Here is a 16802-nt window from a genome sequence, read left to right as displayed (position 1 = left end):
TTTAGCAGCCCATTAAAACATGCTGCTTCAACCAGTCAGCACTCACAATGTGCTGCTTAATGACTGTGGTTGCTTGTGTAATCTTCTGCAAGCATGAATTTTCATGGAGAAGAATTTCCAATGAGTCACTGTTATCGTCATTTAGATCCAGCATTTCCATCGCGAGCTCTGCCCCTGCCCTGACCGTTTGTTTCAGGTGGAAACAGCAAAGGGACGGCACAGAGGGGTTGCAGGCAAAACAAAAGAGTCTTGAAGTGTCCCAGTGTCCCACTGGTACCCTCTCTGGCAGTTCAAACAAGGCTTCACATGACAAAGATGTCTTCCAGTGCGGCAGGTGTTGGTCTCAGAGTCTGCCTCAGGCAAACAGGCACACACACTCCAACAGGAGGAAAAGCAGGGGGGAGGGTAGGCAAGTTGAAAAGAAAAGAGGAAAGTGTTTGTCAGGAAAGAGATAAAAGGTGCTCTGCATGCAGAAGCAAGGGCCAGAAGTGTAGCCGTATTGTACATGCTGCTACTTAGTCAGGTGCTAATTGTCGCCACCGCTCTCAATTACCAGCCTGGCCTCGACAGGAGGACACCCACTGAATAAACAGACTGGTTTCACTGTCCCCTTCCCTTTGTCAGTGTGATCAGTAAATAAAGATTGGTTAGTAGTGGATGGAAAAAAAGGAAGGGGGAGGGTGTAACAGCCAGGATGCATGGCGAGTGGAGGGTAGTTTGGCCGCTGGACCAAAACAAGCTTCCGTTCTGACCCGTGTGCTTACCTTCATCATATACAGAATTTGGACCGTTAAGAAATTTTAATCTAAAAGGGAAAAAGAGTAGAGGATCACGTGAGACAGCAGTGGACAGACACACACCACCACACTGCAGTGAACACAACACAAGGCTCGCTGAAATTGCACAGCACATGTAACGTCCGGGTTAGTTGTCACTGGAAGGTTTAAGCTTCATTCAAGGTTAACTGAGTCACAGATACTTTAAAGGCCATTAAGGTCTGATGAATTGTGCCATTTACAGAATCTCAAATGTGAGGCAATTTTGAAACCCAAAACATTAATGGTGAGCAGTTCACATGGCAACAACAGGCTGAGAAACACTTAGGAGCAGTGCTACATCTTAGGATGGTTTTAGTGTAAGGGCATAAAAGGCCACAGGAGCTCTTCACCCAGAGATTATTTAACAGTCTGGTCAATGGGAAAAAATATAATAAGGTGTACAATACATAAAGTGTTGATGGACTAACTCATGCAGGAAGCTCTGATGTTGCTTTGAAGTTCCAAGGTGAGGAGAAGGAGGAGTGTGGAGGTCAATGACTGATCAAGATGGAACAAAATGGAAAAGGAGTCAGGAGTGTGGAACCCCCCACAGAAAAACAGGGAATCACTGCAGGGCCACTTAGCACATAGCATGCAGCATATGTACTTCTGTGGACCCCTGGTAGGGTCTGAGGCTGAAGCATGCGGTGCCCCCAGGTATCTAATAATGGTGGTGGTAGGGCTTAGGGGTGACCTAAATGAACAAACAAATGTGGGCTGCGGCTGGGCGTCATGCCGAGTGAGGAGGAAGCAAAGCAAGAGTCTTACAGTCCAGTTTGGCCCAGGGGTATTCCATGTCCCAAACCATCCCCGGCCAACGCCTGCACGCTGTCATGAAGCATGGATGACATGTTAGTGGCAGCAATGGGAAGCAGAGCAGCACGCAGGGACGCACACACAAAAATACACACTCAGACACACATGGGACAATTTTTGGACATTTGATAGGCAGCATCAGCCAGCCGTCACTGCCACATTGAAGCAACATGCTTGTTGAGACAGGAAGCATAAAAGATTATACAGTATATTATAAACACATTTTACTGGCCTTAAAGGGACTGTATGCAGTGGGGTCCTCCAGCTGCCAAGAGGGTGCCAACATTTCAATGTACTGCAAGCATTACAACCTGCCTCTTCCAGCCGACGTAACACACGCACACAGACTAGTTATGTGTGTTGTCAGCTAAAGAGAGCGATTTGGCAAAGTTTAGATACTAACATTGAATGTATACTGTAGTTCTGAAACCACAATTGGTAACATATGCTAGCTAGAAAAAGGGGTAATTTGGAGCCAAGGAGGAATTGCCTCCTAAATTGTTATGATTAGTCAGGGATTATTAACTTAAGAGGAAGGTACAACATTTTGGTTGCCACGCACACATGTGAACACCTCTTCTCTTCATATTTGTCAATTATCTAGTTATTACCTAGTCAGGTGAAATATAAATTACTGGCCAGAACGAGTTTCCACAGCAGTGAGGGTGACACAGCAGACTTCATTATGTGTTGGCCTCTCACATTAGCTATAACCTGTGCCCCCTACTGTTAATCATGTTAACCCCCAAGGAAAAGTTAAAACTGTCCATAACTTCTATTAACAGACACCTCTGCATCCCCCTGTCTCCCTCTATTACAGTTCTTTAATCAAGTTAGGTGAATGAAAGAGATGAGGGGCATCGCTTGAGGAGATTTTATATGTAGATTTGACCACTTCTGTCCTGGTTACATTCATTATCAATATCATGCTGTATCTCAATTTTAGTTTTATTTACAGATTTGAAAATAACAGTGTCTATGCTGTGCTATTGTACACTTCTCTCCATCCAGAAAGTGCATTGAGAACCAGTGAAGGAGAAAAGTGCAATCCTGTATTGATTTTGGTGAGGCTGTGGATCGATCAGCACCGGTACAAGTAGGAAGAACAAGATAAGGCACGCTTTGGATTCTATTCATCATGGAGTGATAAGAGTCCTGTGCTGACATCTGCGAGCTGCTGTTTGCGGGATGGATCTCGTAAGTGCTGGTGAATGATCTCATGGCGATGCGCACGCACACACACACCCTCACACACACACACACACGCACACATAGAAACATGCTGAGAGACATTTAACAAGGCCGCCTATATTCATGGGAAAGGCACAAAGTGGCCTCAGGAGCGTGTTCAAAGTCAGTAGAGAGCGAAGCCTATTGTTTGGCATTCAACAGTAAAGGTGGAAGAACAAAAGCAAATACAGAGAGAAGATGTGGATAGGTGTGAAGATCCTGGTGTGATCGATTAAGACGAGGGGTAAGAAATGAAGATGATAGAGAAGGAAAAATAAGAAGGTATTGATGCAAAAAACAGTGGATACTGTGAGGAGAGACAGAAAGGAAGTAAGTGCATTGCGGGTCATTTCTCACCTGTCCCGCTCGTTGGATAGCCAGGGGAGGGAGAGAACACCTGTGAGGCAAAGTCTTCAAATGTCATGACCTCCCTGTGATTCTGGACAATGGCTTCCAAGTAGAGGGCCCTTTCTTCATAGCTGGTTAACGCATGTTAAGGGATATGATGATATGTAGTACATAAACAGCAGCACTGTCAAAGCCAAGCCAAAGGTGCAATTCCTCTTATCAAAATTCTCAAGAAGGATACATTCCTGAGCTATCCTTAAAATTACTTACTGGAAATCATAATATTGACATGAAAATAATTTGCTTGCATTTATGTATGCTTTTTATTTATATTGTGCCATGTCATCCATGTTTTGCAGTTTTTTCTCTGCACGGTACTGGCTCAGCTCAATCATACTCTACACGGTTTAGGTCGTTTCCACTTCAAAATAGTACAGCAGTCAACTGCAAAAGGCATGCCGCATTGAATGCATCGTACAAGGAGGGTTTTCTTTGTATTTAAATCATGACATGTGGCTGTTGGCCATGTTAATGAGCCAAACTTCATCGAGGAGGAGACTGAGGGCGGCAAGAAAACAGACAGATTATTACCATATTTTCCGGACTCTAAGTCGCATCAGTCAAAAAATCATATATAAATTCCACTGGACTATATGTTGCATTTATTTGGAAATCTATTTCACAAAATTAATGACCAAAAACAGACATTTAATCTGGAAAGGCAAGTTATTTGACTGCATATTAGCACACAAAACAAAGGGCTGAATAGGTGTCCGGTATGTTACAGTAACACATTAACAGTTATTCAGCTACATAATAGCATAAAGAACATACCAGGCTGAATAGGGTAAAATAACATAACAAGGAAGTTACCGGTAAGCAAGTTCACCAAAATCCCGATCTCATTCAATATTTTAATGTTCACTCCTAGTTTCATGACAGTCAGTATGACTTAACATTTAAAAACATGTTAATTATCCAGTCGTTTAATGTGGTTAATTGGTTCCAGACCCGACTGTGATGAGTGAATTTTCGCAAAGTAGGTTCAATATTAATACATTTAATATTTTTGTAGTTAAGAGCATACAGAACCTGTTTAAGACTTTCTAATTGCCATTTTCATCATTTCTGGAATCATCTAAAAATGAAGTTAAACCTCTACAGTGACCTTTACACTCCTATTATTTTTGTTTACATCGCATTGTGTAGGTTATGGGATCGCTTTAGGGACATAAGAGAAAGCTGCTGATAGCATAGTAAGCTACCAAGCTAACTAGTTTGCCTCTTCAATTTACTTAGTCTAAAGTTAAGTGTTTCAAATGGAGTGGCGAAGAAGGACAAAGAAAGAAGGCAAAAATGTACCGCTTCCACTTTGAATTGGAGAACTTTTTTCCTCCCTTCTATCATGTCGGACATGCTATGGCTGGCTACATGCTGCGGTAAGGTAATGCAATATAACATTACTGACGCCTAATGACCAGAATACTACATATAACTTGTCTTGCAATATTTTTTGACTAATAATAGGCCATAGTCAACCACGGAACAGCAATCATTTATCAATGAATTCATTTTTGAGAAACAGCGATAGACCGAGGGAGCAATATTCGAACCACGATGTAGCAAGGGATGACTATATATTTTGATATATACTGTAAGTCGCAGGACCAGCCAACCAATGCTGAAAAGTGCAATTTATAATCCGGAAAATATGGTTGTTCTAATGTTGCGAGGAAATACTGTAATTTCATAAAACTAGCAGCAATATCGGTGTTAGCTTAGTATCATTTCTTTCTAAATTCTCATGATTACATTTTTCGGTTGTAGCTTTATCAGGCAGAGTAAAGTGACACAACCATAATCAAATACGGACCCATGCCACATTGCCCCAAAATGTGAGCAATGCCTCTAAAATTGTAGTACAAAAAAAGGAAGAAAGGAGTACATCACGCTTACGCGTGATGCTCTAAACAATCTCCTCTCCCTCTCTCTCTAATAGAACTCCTGCTGTAGGCAACATGTCTACGACCACAGACCCTGATACGCTGCCCGCCACTTCTCTGTGTCATCAGGGGGAAAATTGAAGCCATTTGAAATTCAGAGTGACAAGCAGCAACTGGAGCCTGAGCAGCCGGCATGCAGGATGGATGGCTGGAATGGAAATGGGAGAGGAAGGTCCAAATAAATAAATAGGGCTGCGAAATGACTGCGGGTGATGGTGGAAAACATTCTGACGGCCATTATCATGTCATTATGGAAGATGTAGCGTGCCAAGTCTGTTGTGGAATGGAGGCAGGAGCTGGCTAGAATATGCTGAAGGAAACTACTGAAGTAAAAAGGTCTGTGATGGCATGATGACAGCGAGCACTTTCAGGACGCAACCATGCGTGTGTAACAAAAACTCTGATTATTGTCACTGCAGTCTGTTTGTCACCATTGACGACCCATTACAATCACATTCTCTGTGAAAACCATAAACAGTTCAACAACCCTCCCCCTCATCCCATTATAACAGCCCAGCGTGGAGCAGTGCAGGGCAGCAACTAACGCCAAGGATGAACCAGGTTGAACTGAGATAGGTTGGACTGGGCTAAGAAGATCCGGTCTGGGTTAGATAGATAGGACGAGACAGTGGCTGGGCAGGAGGCCTGCTGCGGGCACATGCCGCCACAGCGGGGGCCAAGGCAGCCATGACCAATGGCTTTGAGGGAACCATGGCGAAGTGGGGTTGACGGGCAGCTGAGCCGGGACACTCCAACGGGTATCATGGCCAAGCTGCTAACAGGGACGGACAGGGTAGATGAAGACAAAGGTAGGGGTAAAAGACAAAGTTAATTTCTAGGTCTAGCTGCGTCTGACCCTGTGAGCAGAACAATGTTTATAATATAGAATATTGAGAGTATAAATATGTGTGAAAATTGCCGTACTCATATTCATATTTATAAGTTGTATAATTATATGTGCATCCAAGCCATGAAGAACACAATAAAAAGTAAAAGCACTCTTGCGCTCTTTATAGGTCTTTCAGTCACAGCCAGACATGTCACTGCTTTCTGTCACTAACTGGAAACAGTGTTGGACAAAGAGTGGGCATCCCAGGCTCTGCTGCCATGGTAACCTGGGTCACAGCTCTGTGTGGTGGGTCATTTAGAGGGCTTTATGGATGACTAAAAGAGAGAAATGATGTTTGTAAAAGTGTGCACAATGTGCCCCGTTAGGCGATAAGTGGAAGACAAATACACGTGAAGGAAGGAGTAAATGAAAAGAAATGAGACAAGTTTGAATGAAGCCAACAAATGAAAGGGAAGAAAGATGAGGAGAGAGACAGAGAACCTCAGCACAGCGTGGGTCAACAGAGCCATATGGCCGTCCATTATCAGAGATGCAGATGACTGCAGGCCTGTTATTGAGATTCCTAAAGCAAATATTGACTCCAGCTGGAGCAGGCGCTCTTCTCTGACTCTGACACACGCCTCTTTTCCAATACTTCCTTCCGCTGCCCTCTATCTAAGTTAGACAAATGGATTGGATTAGATGAGAAACTTTCACGAATAAAAAGAGGCGAGATAGAGGAGAATTATCAGACAGGCGAGGGAGAGAAACACAGCGAGGGACGGTGACGAATAAAAGGTGCTTTGCAGAAGAGTGAACACGAGAGACATAATCAGCTCACTTAAGTAAATGTACAACGCTATCTGAGAAAAAAAATTGCAGCACAGACATCAGACCTGATGCATAGTAGGGGGTAATCTTGCCGTCTCTCTCTCTCTCTCTCTCGCATGCGTGTGCTACCTCCTCTTTCTGTTTGTCTCTAATTACTAAGCCAGGGGTACAGCTTGTTCCCCTGCATATGCACAGCCACTGCTGTGTCCATGCAGTAACTTAATCAAGGGACACATCCAGAACAACAAGATAACAATTATATCCATGTAATAAGCACACCAAATCTGCAGTCAGTTACTCTTTTGGGGGAGAAAATCTGCAGTTGACCCCTTACACTTCAACTGGTAGCGTACGCCACGGTTAGCGTGTTTTTCGGTTAAGGTTGAACATTTCCGCCAAAATGTTGCCTCGGTTTGTGTACGTTCTGCAGTTAGCATACGATATGGCGTGTGTCTTGTAGTGCCGTCACCAGTCTATGATGTCATATTAGCGGCTGACTTTTTCTTTGCTAACTAACAAAGTTATGCCACAAGTCTCAAAAATGTTACCACAAAACATGTTTTTATAGTTTTCCAAGTATAGTTTCACACGCGTAAACAATTGTAAATGCATAATAAGGGCAAACGAAAGGAATAAACAAATATTTGAAGTTACTTTTACCGTTGAAGACGTGATTGTTGCCAAAGACACGCAGCGAGATCAACACAGACACCTTCATGTTTTGCATTGAGCCATTTCTTGAATTCTTGAAAATCAAATGCTGGCATTTACAACTTCCTTTGTCTCCATTTTGGGTTATTTTGAAGCAGTGATTAAGAGAAAGGCAAAGACTTAAGGTGGGAAACACTATTGAATTTAAGAAATAACTCATGGCAAAAAGGGTGTCTGTGGCGATCTTGCCGCCACATTGTGTCTTTGGCAGCAATCACGTCTTTAATGAAGGTAATAGTAACCTTAAATGTTTATTTCTCCCTTTCAGTCATACTTTGTATGTATTTATATGAATTTAGAAATGTTTTCTGCATGTTAAACCAATTGAATTATGATTTTAAAAAGTGTCTTGTGTTAACATTTTTCGATTTCTAGATTTCCATTATTTCTTACCTAAGTACTTAAGTAATGCATTGCAATTGATGTGAAACGGATGGGGGGCATAGGATTAAACAAGCTTTGCTTCTTCCTATTCCTTTTTAGACATGCATGACTGTGAATTGTACTATGTGATGTATTCCAATGCAGCTTATATGCATGTTCAAAATAAATTAAACCATTATCATTACCATGACTTATTTCAAAATTGATTTGGTCACTGTCACTGGCCACAAGTGTCACCCTGCAGGTCTGGAAATCAGCCCATGTTTCACCTCTGCTTAAGGGAGGTGACCCAACAAATCAAAACAATTATCGACCAATTCCTAAACTGTCCTGTTAAGTCTTGGAATCCCTAATAAAATACACAGTTGATGGAATACCTCACAACATTAAATATTTTATCCCCATTTTGATCTGGTTTTGGAATGTACCTTAGTACGACTGCAGCTTTTAAAGTTTTAAATGACATTATTCAATCTTTAGACAACAAACACCACTGTATTGTTTATTGAGCTCTCCAAAGTGTCTGACACTGTTGACCACTCTGTGCTACCACAAAAACTTTTTAACATACGAAAGACACGTCATACTCTAGACTGGTTCCAGAACTACCCGATCAATAGGACGCAATGTATAAGGGTTCAGGAGCAAAAATCCAACTTCCTAAAAGTTACATCAGGTGTTCCTCACACTTCTTTTTATTACTTACCTTAGCACTTTAGATAAGGGAGTAAAAATGCTAATTTGCACATGATAATACACAGATGATACTGTTTCACACTTCAGCATCTTCTCCAGAATTAACAATGGAAGAGAGACAGACCATCTTAACACTTAAAAATGTAGTTTTTTTCCTCCAGAGAAATTGGAGTGTTCAAACATTTTTGACCGGTAGTGTATACACGATCAACAGTCAATTATGCACTAACAAACAACATGCAGCTTAAATGGAGGAAAACAGTGCTGCTGTCGGCTGAATTACCACCACCAGAGAATCACAGAGCGGTAAGACTATATCTTCTAAGGGATATGGTTCAACGTACGTGCGCATGCATATGCATCTATGGTATGTGTATGTATGTATACATATGCATGTGTGCTGCCCAGATGGCAGGAGGGCAGCTTTCAGGGAAAGCAGGGGTCAATAATCTTTGTGCATCAAAGCCAAGGTCAGGTCAGCTGCAGTGGCCCATGTTCAAGGTGAATGAAGGCCTCAGATGGCTCTTCAATAGCAGGCTGCTCTATCTCTGCCGGAACCCATCAGCCAAACAGCACCAACCTTCATCAACGTCTACCTCTTTTTCGCCTTCCGCCCACAGGGACCTGTCCTGAAACCGCCTGTCCACTGAGAACCATTTTTGCGTAGTCCAACACACCCAATGCAGCCGCCTTGTACACAAGCTCACACATAGTCGTTTGTGGATAAGCAGGCACATGCAAGCACACACCCACAAACATACACACGATTCCTCCAAAAGCCAAAGTTGACCTCTGATCTGGTGTCTCCCTGGAGAGCTTCCTAACCATCCAGCCTCAGTCTTTGTGCTCCTCAGTCGCCCTGCTGACAGAAGGCCTCATGCAACTACTGGCCTCTGACACATGCAGCCTTTAAACATACAGAACTGCTTCACACACGTTTCCATAAACAATAAATTCTTTACATTTGCATCGTTTAGCTTAAATAGCCTTGAACAAGTGCGAGGGAAAAATCCAAAATGTTGTTACAATACAGTACAGCCATAAATGAAGTATTTATTTTAAGTACATTACATTTTCACTGGATAAATGTTGATAAACATAAATATAACAACACAGTATGGTGAGAACATATTTGTATTATGAGAGGTATTATAATATATAATAGAAGATAAAATATCACATATTGTATAGTCTAAACAGTGACTCAAATAATAGTAGTACACCCCGCTGATTGATTCCTGGCCAGTGCCCCAACATCCAACCAATGGAGCTATTCAGTGCCATTCCCAAGCCTGCACAAATCAGCATATTGGTTTCTCACCTAAGAAAAGCAATCCCACAATGAACTCATCATTCTTATTCAGAGTCCAAACCAAACAAAACTTGACAAATGAAATGATGACATTGTGATTTATGAAGGAATCTTGACTACAATGAAAATCATGATCGAATTCATCTAAAGCAGAGATCACTAACTGGTGGACTGTGGTCTGGGTCCGGACCCGGACGCCGCCCAATAGGGACCTGGATCTATGGTCAATAAATGATCAAAGTATTTTACAAAGAAGTATTTTAAAAAGTATGATGGGGTGCTTCTACTTTGACCTGCGCATCTGACCAATTGTATCCCACCATTCCACGTGATGCTACTCAGCCAATCAAATCTGAGCACTGATGCTAAACATTGCGACTCTAAATACAACAGACACAGATCAAAGAGGAGAGAAGCGAAGTGAATGCCACGAAGGAGTATGACATACAGGGAAAGAAGATAGAAACGATTGACCGATACGGATAAAAATGATAGCGAGACAAAAGTTGATGTTTAGAGACGATGAAAGTTATGGGAAAATAAGAGAAATATGTCCCTCCCCCGCCCAGGCCACTGGCAATCGTGGACGAATGAGAGGACAGGGAGACAAGTTAGTCGGAGACAACAGAGAAGTAAATACACATAGCGCTCTAAGAAGAGAAAAGCAGACAGTGCTTGCAAACCAGAATGGACAGACTCATTTGTGTTCATTTTCCCTATGGAAGCACAAAACCAGTTATATTTTCAGAGACTGTGGCACTCATAAAAAGTGACAAAGCACAAAGTATTTGACCAAACATAAAATATACATTGAGGAAATTTTCAGTATTCCGGATCTAAAGTCTCGATAAAAAAGTCATAATTAGTTGAAGACATCAACTACAGTAAAGCCAACAGGAAAACAGAGTTTCCCTTTGGAATACAAACATGAACCCTCCCCAAAAAAGACTGTCTGCCATTAATGTCGTCAAACTACTACTGCACTGTTCGGGCCTGCACAGAACAACCAAGGTTAATCCTGTTTGTCAAAGCTCTTGCAGTAAAAGGGGCTCTTGTGCTGAAGAGACACAGTTTAGAGATGAGGTGGAGTGTGTGCCTCTAGGTGCTTGACCCCCCCTTACTCTCTCAGCTCCACATCTGCCCATTAACCTGGGCCAATCAGCTTGACCTTCAAGAGGAGAGGAACTCATGAGTAGCTCGCAGTGCCATTGACTTCAGCAGTCAAATAATTGGCCTCCTAAGAGAAAGCGACTGGGATGTTCAAGAGTGGTGAGCTACCAGGCGAAAGCAGGGTAAAAAAAAAGAAAAAAAGAAAATCTGATTTTTTTTTTTTTTTTTTTGTTGAAAGGCATGGAGGCCCTACAACCTTGTATAACATGGGACTTGTTACCAAACATACAGTACATACCAAATGGACCTTCCCTTTGGATTTATTCAGCAGATAAAGTCCAAACAACAGACAAGAACACACTAAAATATGTTGGTGAAACAAAAAGGCGACTTGATAAATGAATGAAAAATTATTATGAGTACTGAGGAAGGTGCTGACAGCGGATGAACAAGTCATCAAGGCTAACCATGTACATGAGACAAACTGATTTGCCTGCATACTGGTGACGACAAGGGTAGAAAAAAAATTATACGTACAAAAAAGATGTACTGGAAAAGAAGTTGGAGGAGCACATCTATCCAAAAAGAAGGTGGACGAAAAGAAAAATGACAAAGAGCATGCAAGAAAAGGGGCAAAAAGAAGCAGGTGTTGATTGAAGAGAGGCCAGGCGGTGAGTGTCGGCGGTACCTGTTGTCACAGCGAGGACTGAAGGTGTGAAGCTCGTCCCAGCAAAGGCCCTCTGAGGTGTGAGGTGATTATGGGGAAAGCGGGGAGGGACATAGACATTTGGACAGAGAAACATTGGGAGATAGAAAGGATGCGGGAATAATGGCAGAATGGGAAGAAACAACGAATTGGGATGGAAAAAGGGAGAGCCAGAATGACAGAAACGGCCATTGGGATGATAGAATAAGGTGTGTTGTGTATCTCACTGCCCTTTATATACAGCAGCCACTCAAAACCTTGGTGTCTCATTAAGCAGTTTTTTACTGTAGCTGCACCACGTAGACAGAAAATGTCCTAATGTGTTGACGTTGCAATACAATTAGCAGAGGTGTTTGTGGCCATTTTGTGGATGTGCAAGGACAAAAGCATGGACACTTTCATGATTTTTAAACAAGTTGGCTAATTAGAAGCAGGTCCAGGAAACTGGAGCTGAAAAGGCCCAAAGGAGTTGGGTCAAACAGTGATCCTGGGTTAATTACACCTCTTGAGGGGTGAGCTTCACCCAGCAAGAGCTTCTAAGCTGCAACCTCCACACCTCTGTACCGTCCATCTGGCATTCAGACAGTGGGGTGGGGAGTTATGGCTGTGACATCACTCCTAACCTGTGACATCATGACTGCCCATCAGTTATTTCACAAAGCCTTGCCACAGCTGCAAAGAAAATCTGATGTCTGCGAGCTGGCATGGACGGGTTATTTACGAGTGGGCCAGATGAAGTGGTCGCCACTTCTCTCAAGCACACCAAGTCTCTGGCCGTCCACCATTTCACTGGGGAACAATAAAAATCGATTTTTGCTGCACAACAAATCATAAGACAACAAAGTCAATGTTGACCCTTGATGGCTGATTACTGGTGTCACAAGTTGACAAAAAGGCAGAATTACACCTTAAGGACAAAATCACAGAGGGCATCAAAATTTGTTTAACGTGATTTGATGAGCACAACATGACAGCCATCAAAGCCTACTGAGCTTGTGTATTTACATGAGATGTGACCGTAATCAATCTCCTTTTCAAAAGGACCCTGGTCTCCATTGATGAGTACTAACACAACAGCCTTAGATGTGCAATACAAGGGATAGACATGATTAATGAAACACAGGCCCATTATAGTCCTACAGCCACAGACTGCCATCATGCTTTAACAGAAAGTCATAATAAGATGAGCTACAAAAGGCTGATAGGGATGAAGATTAACAGATACAGTTTTGTGACTGGCTGGGTGTGAGTTCTCTATGAAGGTGTCCTTTGTCAGTGATGATGACCAGAGGGACATGAATCACTGGATACATTATTAGGTCACGACAAAGGTAGTCATAATATAATTTATTCGAGGTGAACATGCAACCTTGTTTCTGCTTCACTTCCTGATATTCGAATTGTTTAGAATCAACACAGGACACTGGAGCATCTATCTGATCTCAATTTGAACTTTTAATAAAATGTCAAAGATGAATGGGGGAAGGGCAAGCTGGTTTCAATTGAAGTCCTACCTACCTGCTTCGAAAAGCACACAGTTTGTGAGAAACCGGGGGTAAAGTCAAAGTACAAGTTAGTCGGACTTGCTAACCTTTGAATTGCTTCGCTGTTATAAAGAGTTGAAAAGCCACAACATGTCAATCAAGCCTTTTTGGTCAGGATAGACCAACACACAATCTAAATCCCATTTTTGAGAGTAAATTACTTTTGTGTTGAAAAAGAAATAACTATTTTGACATTAGTCAGCATTGTTGACTGAGGAAGGTACAGTTCAGTTGCGATAGCCACAGTCCGATTTGGAACAGTAAACTGTAATCTGACTTTTTTCCACCAAAGGTGTGTAGATGTGATAGTTGTGCCGGTTATGTGAATAGTGGACATGAAGTGGACAAGAATGATGACCAATAAATTAACAGAACGTGTCGAACTACATCACTAGCACACTATGGGATAAATAGAGGAGTGCTAAAAAGAGTCAAAAACTGAATTTCATGGTCATTTCACACACATTACACAATATAAATTAAAAATGTGTGCTGTATCCATCACAGGTGAAAGGTATTGTGGCTCTAATTTAGACAAACTCCTTATCTTATAATATTAAACTGCCTCAAAGTTCAGTGGCAATGACAGTACCGTAATTTATTTAGTTGACACTTTGACAAGACACTTACATACCACAAGCAGTATAGAATCTGTGGGTCATGCCAAATGGATCAGATTTTAACCCTGCAATATCACAGTTCCGAAAAACAGTGATAAAATATTCAGACAAAAAAAGGACAGGGGCTTCTGCAATTTTAATGATGCTTTTGGCATGTGCAAGTGAATAACCATGATGCATTAACAGCAGACATATCTGTCTGCCTTCCAGCCAATACATACTGCAGATCTTGTCCCTCCATTGCCCTTACTATGAAAGGTTCATCAGGCCAATTAGGCTTCTTGGCCTCATGCAAAACGCCAGGCATTTAGTGGGAATGCTAATGATTAGTCCCAGGTTACGTATGATCAGAGCTGGGTTGAATGCACAGAAAGGTTTTGTTATCGAGGGACAGGAGTGTTTTAATTTGCACATATATTAGAATTCTGGACATTACAATTACAAATGTACTCATATGAAAGTTGAGTATCGTGGCTTGGGACTATCAGACCATTTTGTTGGTAGTATTTTGTCAAAATGATATGTATAATAATGGTGATAATTTTCTTGAGTCCATGACTGTTCAGTATGATGCATTTAAACATGTTCAAACATGATTCATTTAGAACATCACAATGGCTGTATTTTTTAAAAAAACATTAATGTCTCTTAACATGACATCTCAGTCTTCTGCCATGTTCCTCTGTCACTTCTAGCTAAAAAATACCTATTCAAGAAATTAGAATTCACCTTAACACAAAATTTGGCAAAACTATGAATAATTCTAAAACTAATGCACACTGGACTGCAATGATTTACTCCAATCCTTTCAAAATCACAACACAGGCATATAGCAATGTTCTTCTTGAGTTAATATGTTGACAAAAATGGGGGACCAGCTTCCTTTCTGCTATTATTGTCACGGATAAGGAGATGCTTTTATTTGTACACACATAAGCATGCACACCAAGAGAAATCTCGACACAAATCCTTGGGCGAAAAAAGAAAATGGAGTTGTGTGTTGGCAACAGCTTTTCCTAATCCTCGCCCCTGGGCTATATTGTGCAGTCAAGCAGGCTATTACATGGCAACAATTAGGGGGGCTGGAGCCCAACACCTGGTCGTCTCCTATTCTGGCCCTTCAGTGGCAGCTGACTGTACAGTCTCACAGCCAGGTGGCCCTCCTTCAATGACATTAGCTAGTCACTCCAGGGTTAATCAGGAGCCTGCTATCATCCAGTGGGCACATACACAGTCCCATTCAGACTAGGGCTTTTATAGGCAAGAGGGATAATGTTGGCCACGTTGTTATAAAAACTTGTTCTGCTGAAGATCTCCGACAATCAGCCCAGGGACTCGAAATTACCCAGGGGGAGGAGTGTAGGCCCCTTGAAATCGGGGAATAAGTTGCACGCCCTGCCTTGATTGGCTCACGCAAAGATTGTGGCACGTCAACTGTGCATCCTGCAGATGACAATAGACCTATTCATGGATTGACAAAAACAGATGGAGTGGGAAGTGCAATACATCCATACAGACAAGTGATGATGCAGGGGGAGGAAAACTGGATCTGGTCAAAGTCGGCAGATATAAAAACAAGTGGTTGTAGCTGGGGTGCGTTCCTGCTATATCAGTCCACACAAACCTCGTTCCAAAGACCCGTAGTTTGGTGAACTGAAGGTAAATGATGCTCATTTACATAAGAAAAGCTATACATTCATACCCAAATCAGCCAGGGTCTCATCAATAGTAATTATAGGTTATGCATACTGTAACTAATGAAGATGTGTACACTATATTAAACAAATGTACAGAGGGCAGTTGTCCATACATACAATGACATATAAATATACAATAAATATACAGTGGAGAGCCGCACATTTGCAATTCAGTGGATGTTTGATTACAACATTTTTTCAATTTAGGGAAATTCTGTCATTTTCTGTCACTTTTAATCTCCATAATTAGACCAGTACTTAGTAGAAACCCAATCTCAATTAACCTAGTTTGGGGTGATAATTTGTAAATATATAGTAATAAATTACATAATGTCAACATCGTACGCAACTGGATTGAAATGCAGCACACTGTGGCAAGCTTGAAATGCTCAGGACATAGAGACTTGTTTGAGGGAGTGTTGTATTTGTTTTTCACTATTTGTAGTAGTATATATATATACACATGTACATATAGTGTACATATAGTATTCTCCAAAACAATGAGTAAAAGCAACCGAGATAATACAAATGCAAAACATTTCTTACTCAAAAACAGTGGGATTATTACTAGGGCTGCCAAATGATTAGAATTATTAATCAGATTAATTGCGGTTTTCAAATTAATTAATCATGCTCAATCACCATGTCACACTATGTCTGAAATATGCCAATTTTTACTGTGTTTTATTGAAAGAAAGATAAATGACAGGGCAGGATTATATATATTTGTATGTATTAATAGCTCTCAATTAACGGAAAATTTAAATCAAGTTAAGAGATGGCACACATGTCTGAAAATCTGTTTACCTAACACCGGTTTCTTTCACAGCAGAATATTTGAATCAGACTAACTGCGTTATTATGAGCAATGAGGAGTTGCGTTCAAAGACACCTTGTCATTTAAGTTGAATTTACATGTTTTGAGTCAATTTTCTGGGATTTCTAAGCATACTTAATTGCTGAAAATTGTACTTCTGCATTAAGAGTTAAAAAGTGAGTGATAAGAATATCAACTTAGTGTTTTTCATTGCATTTATGTTTATTGAGACCACACAAACACATGATAAAGACGTTGTTGGAGTGTCCATGAATGCATCTCCTGGTCTGTTTAGTGACACTGAGGAAGTGTCGTTGCAATGACGAATGG

General features: G+C 41.4%; 1 protein-coding gene across 9 annotated transcripts in view; it reads right to left on the bottom strand.

The window, feature by feature from the left end:
• The window catches only part of ralgapa2 (Ral GTPase activating protein catalytic subunit alpha 2), a 122197-nt gene that overhangs the window by 5107 nt on the left and 100288 nt on the right, over positions 1–16802 (bottom strand). For 3 of the 9 annotated variants that reach the window (XM_054796881.1, XM_054796886.1, XM_054796884.1), the window contains 4 exons: positions 3222–3343; positions 1587–1646; positions 1247–1316; positions 765–805 (listed from right to left, as the gene is read on the bottom strand). In XM_054796881.1, the coding sequence (XP_054652856.1) occupies positions 765–805; positions 1247–1316; positions 1587–1646; positions 3222–3343 (293 nt within the window). Of the gene's footprint in view, positions 1–764; positions 806–1246; positions 1317–1586; positions 1647–1675; positions 1900–3221; positions 3344–16802 lie in introns of those variants that run through there. The other 6 variants (XM_054796882.1, XM_054796887.1, XM_054796883.1 and 3 more) reach the window with 6 other exon arrangements.

The sequence above is a fragment of the Dunckerocampus dactyliophorus genome, chromosome 13, assembly GCF_027744805.1.
Source record: "Dunckerocampus dactyliophorus isolate RoL2022-P2 chromosome 13, RoL_Ddac_1.1, whole genome shotgun sequence".
Taxonomy (NCBI): domain Eukaryota; kingdom Metazoa; phylum Chordata; class Actinopteri; order Syngnathiformes; family Syngnathidae; genus Dunckerocampus; species Dunckerocampus dactyliophorus.
Note: the sequence above shows the minus strand (reverse complement) of the source record. Positions and strands in the feature narration are given on the sequence as shown.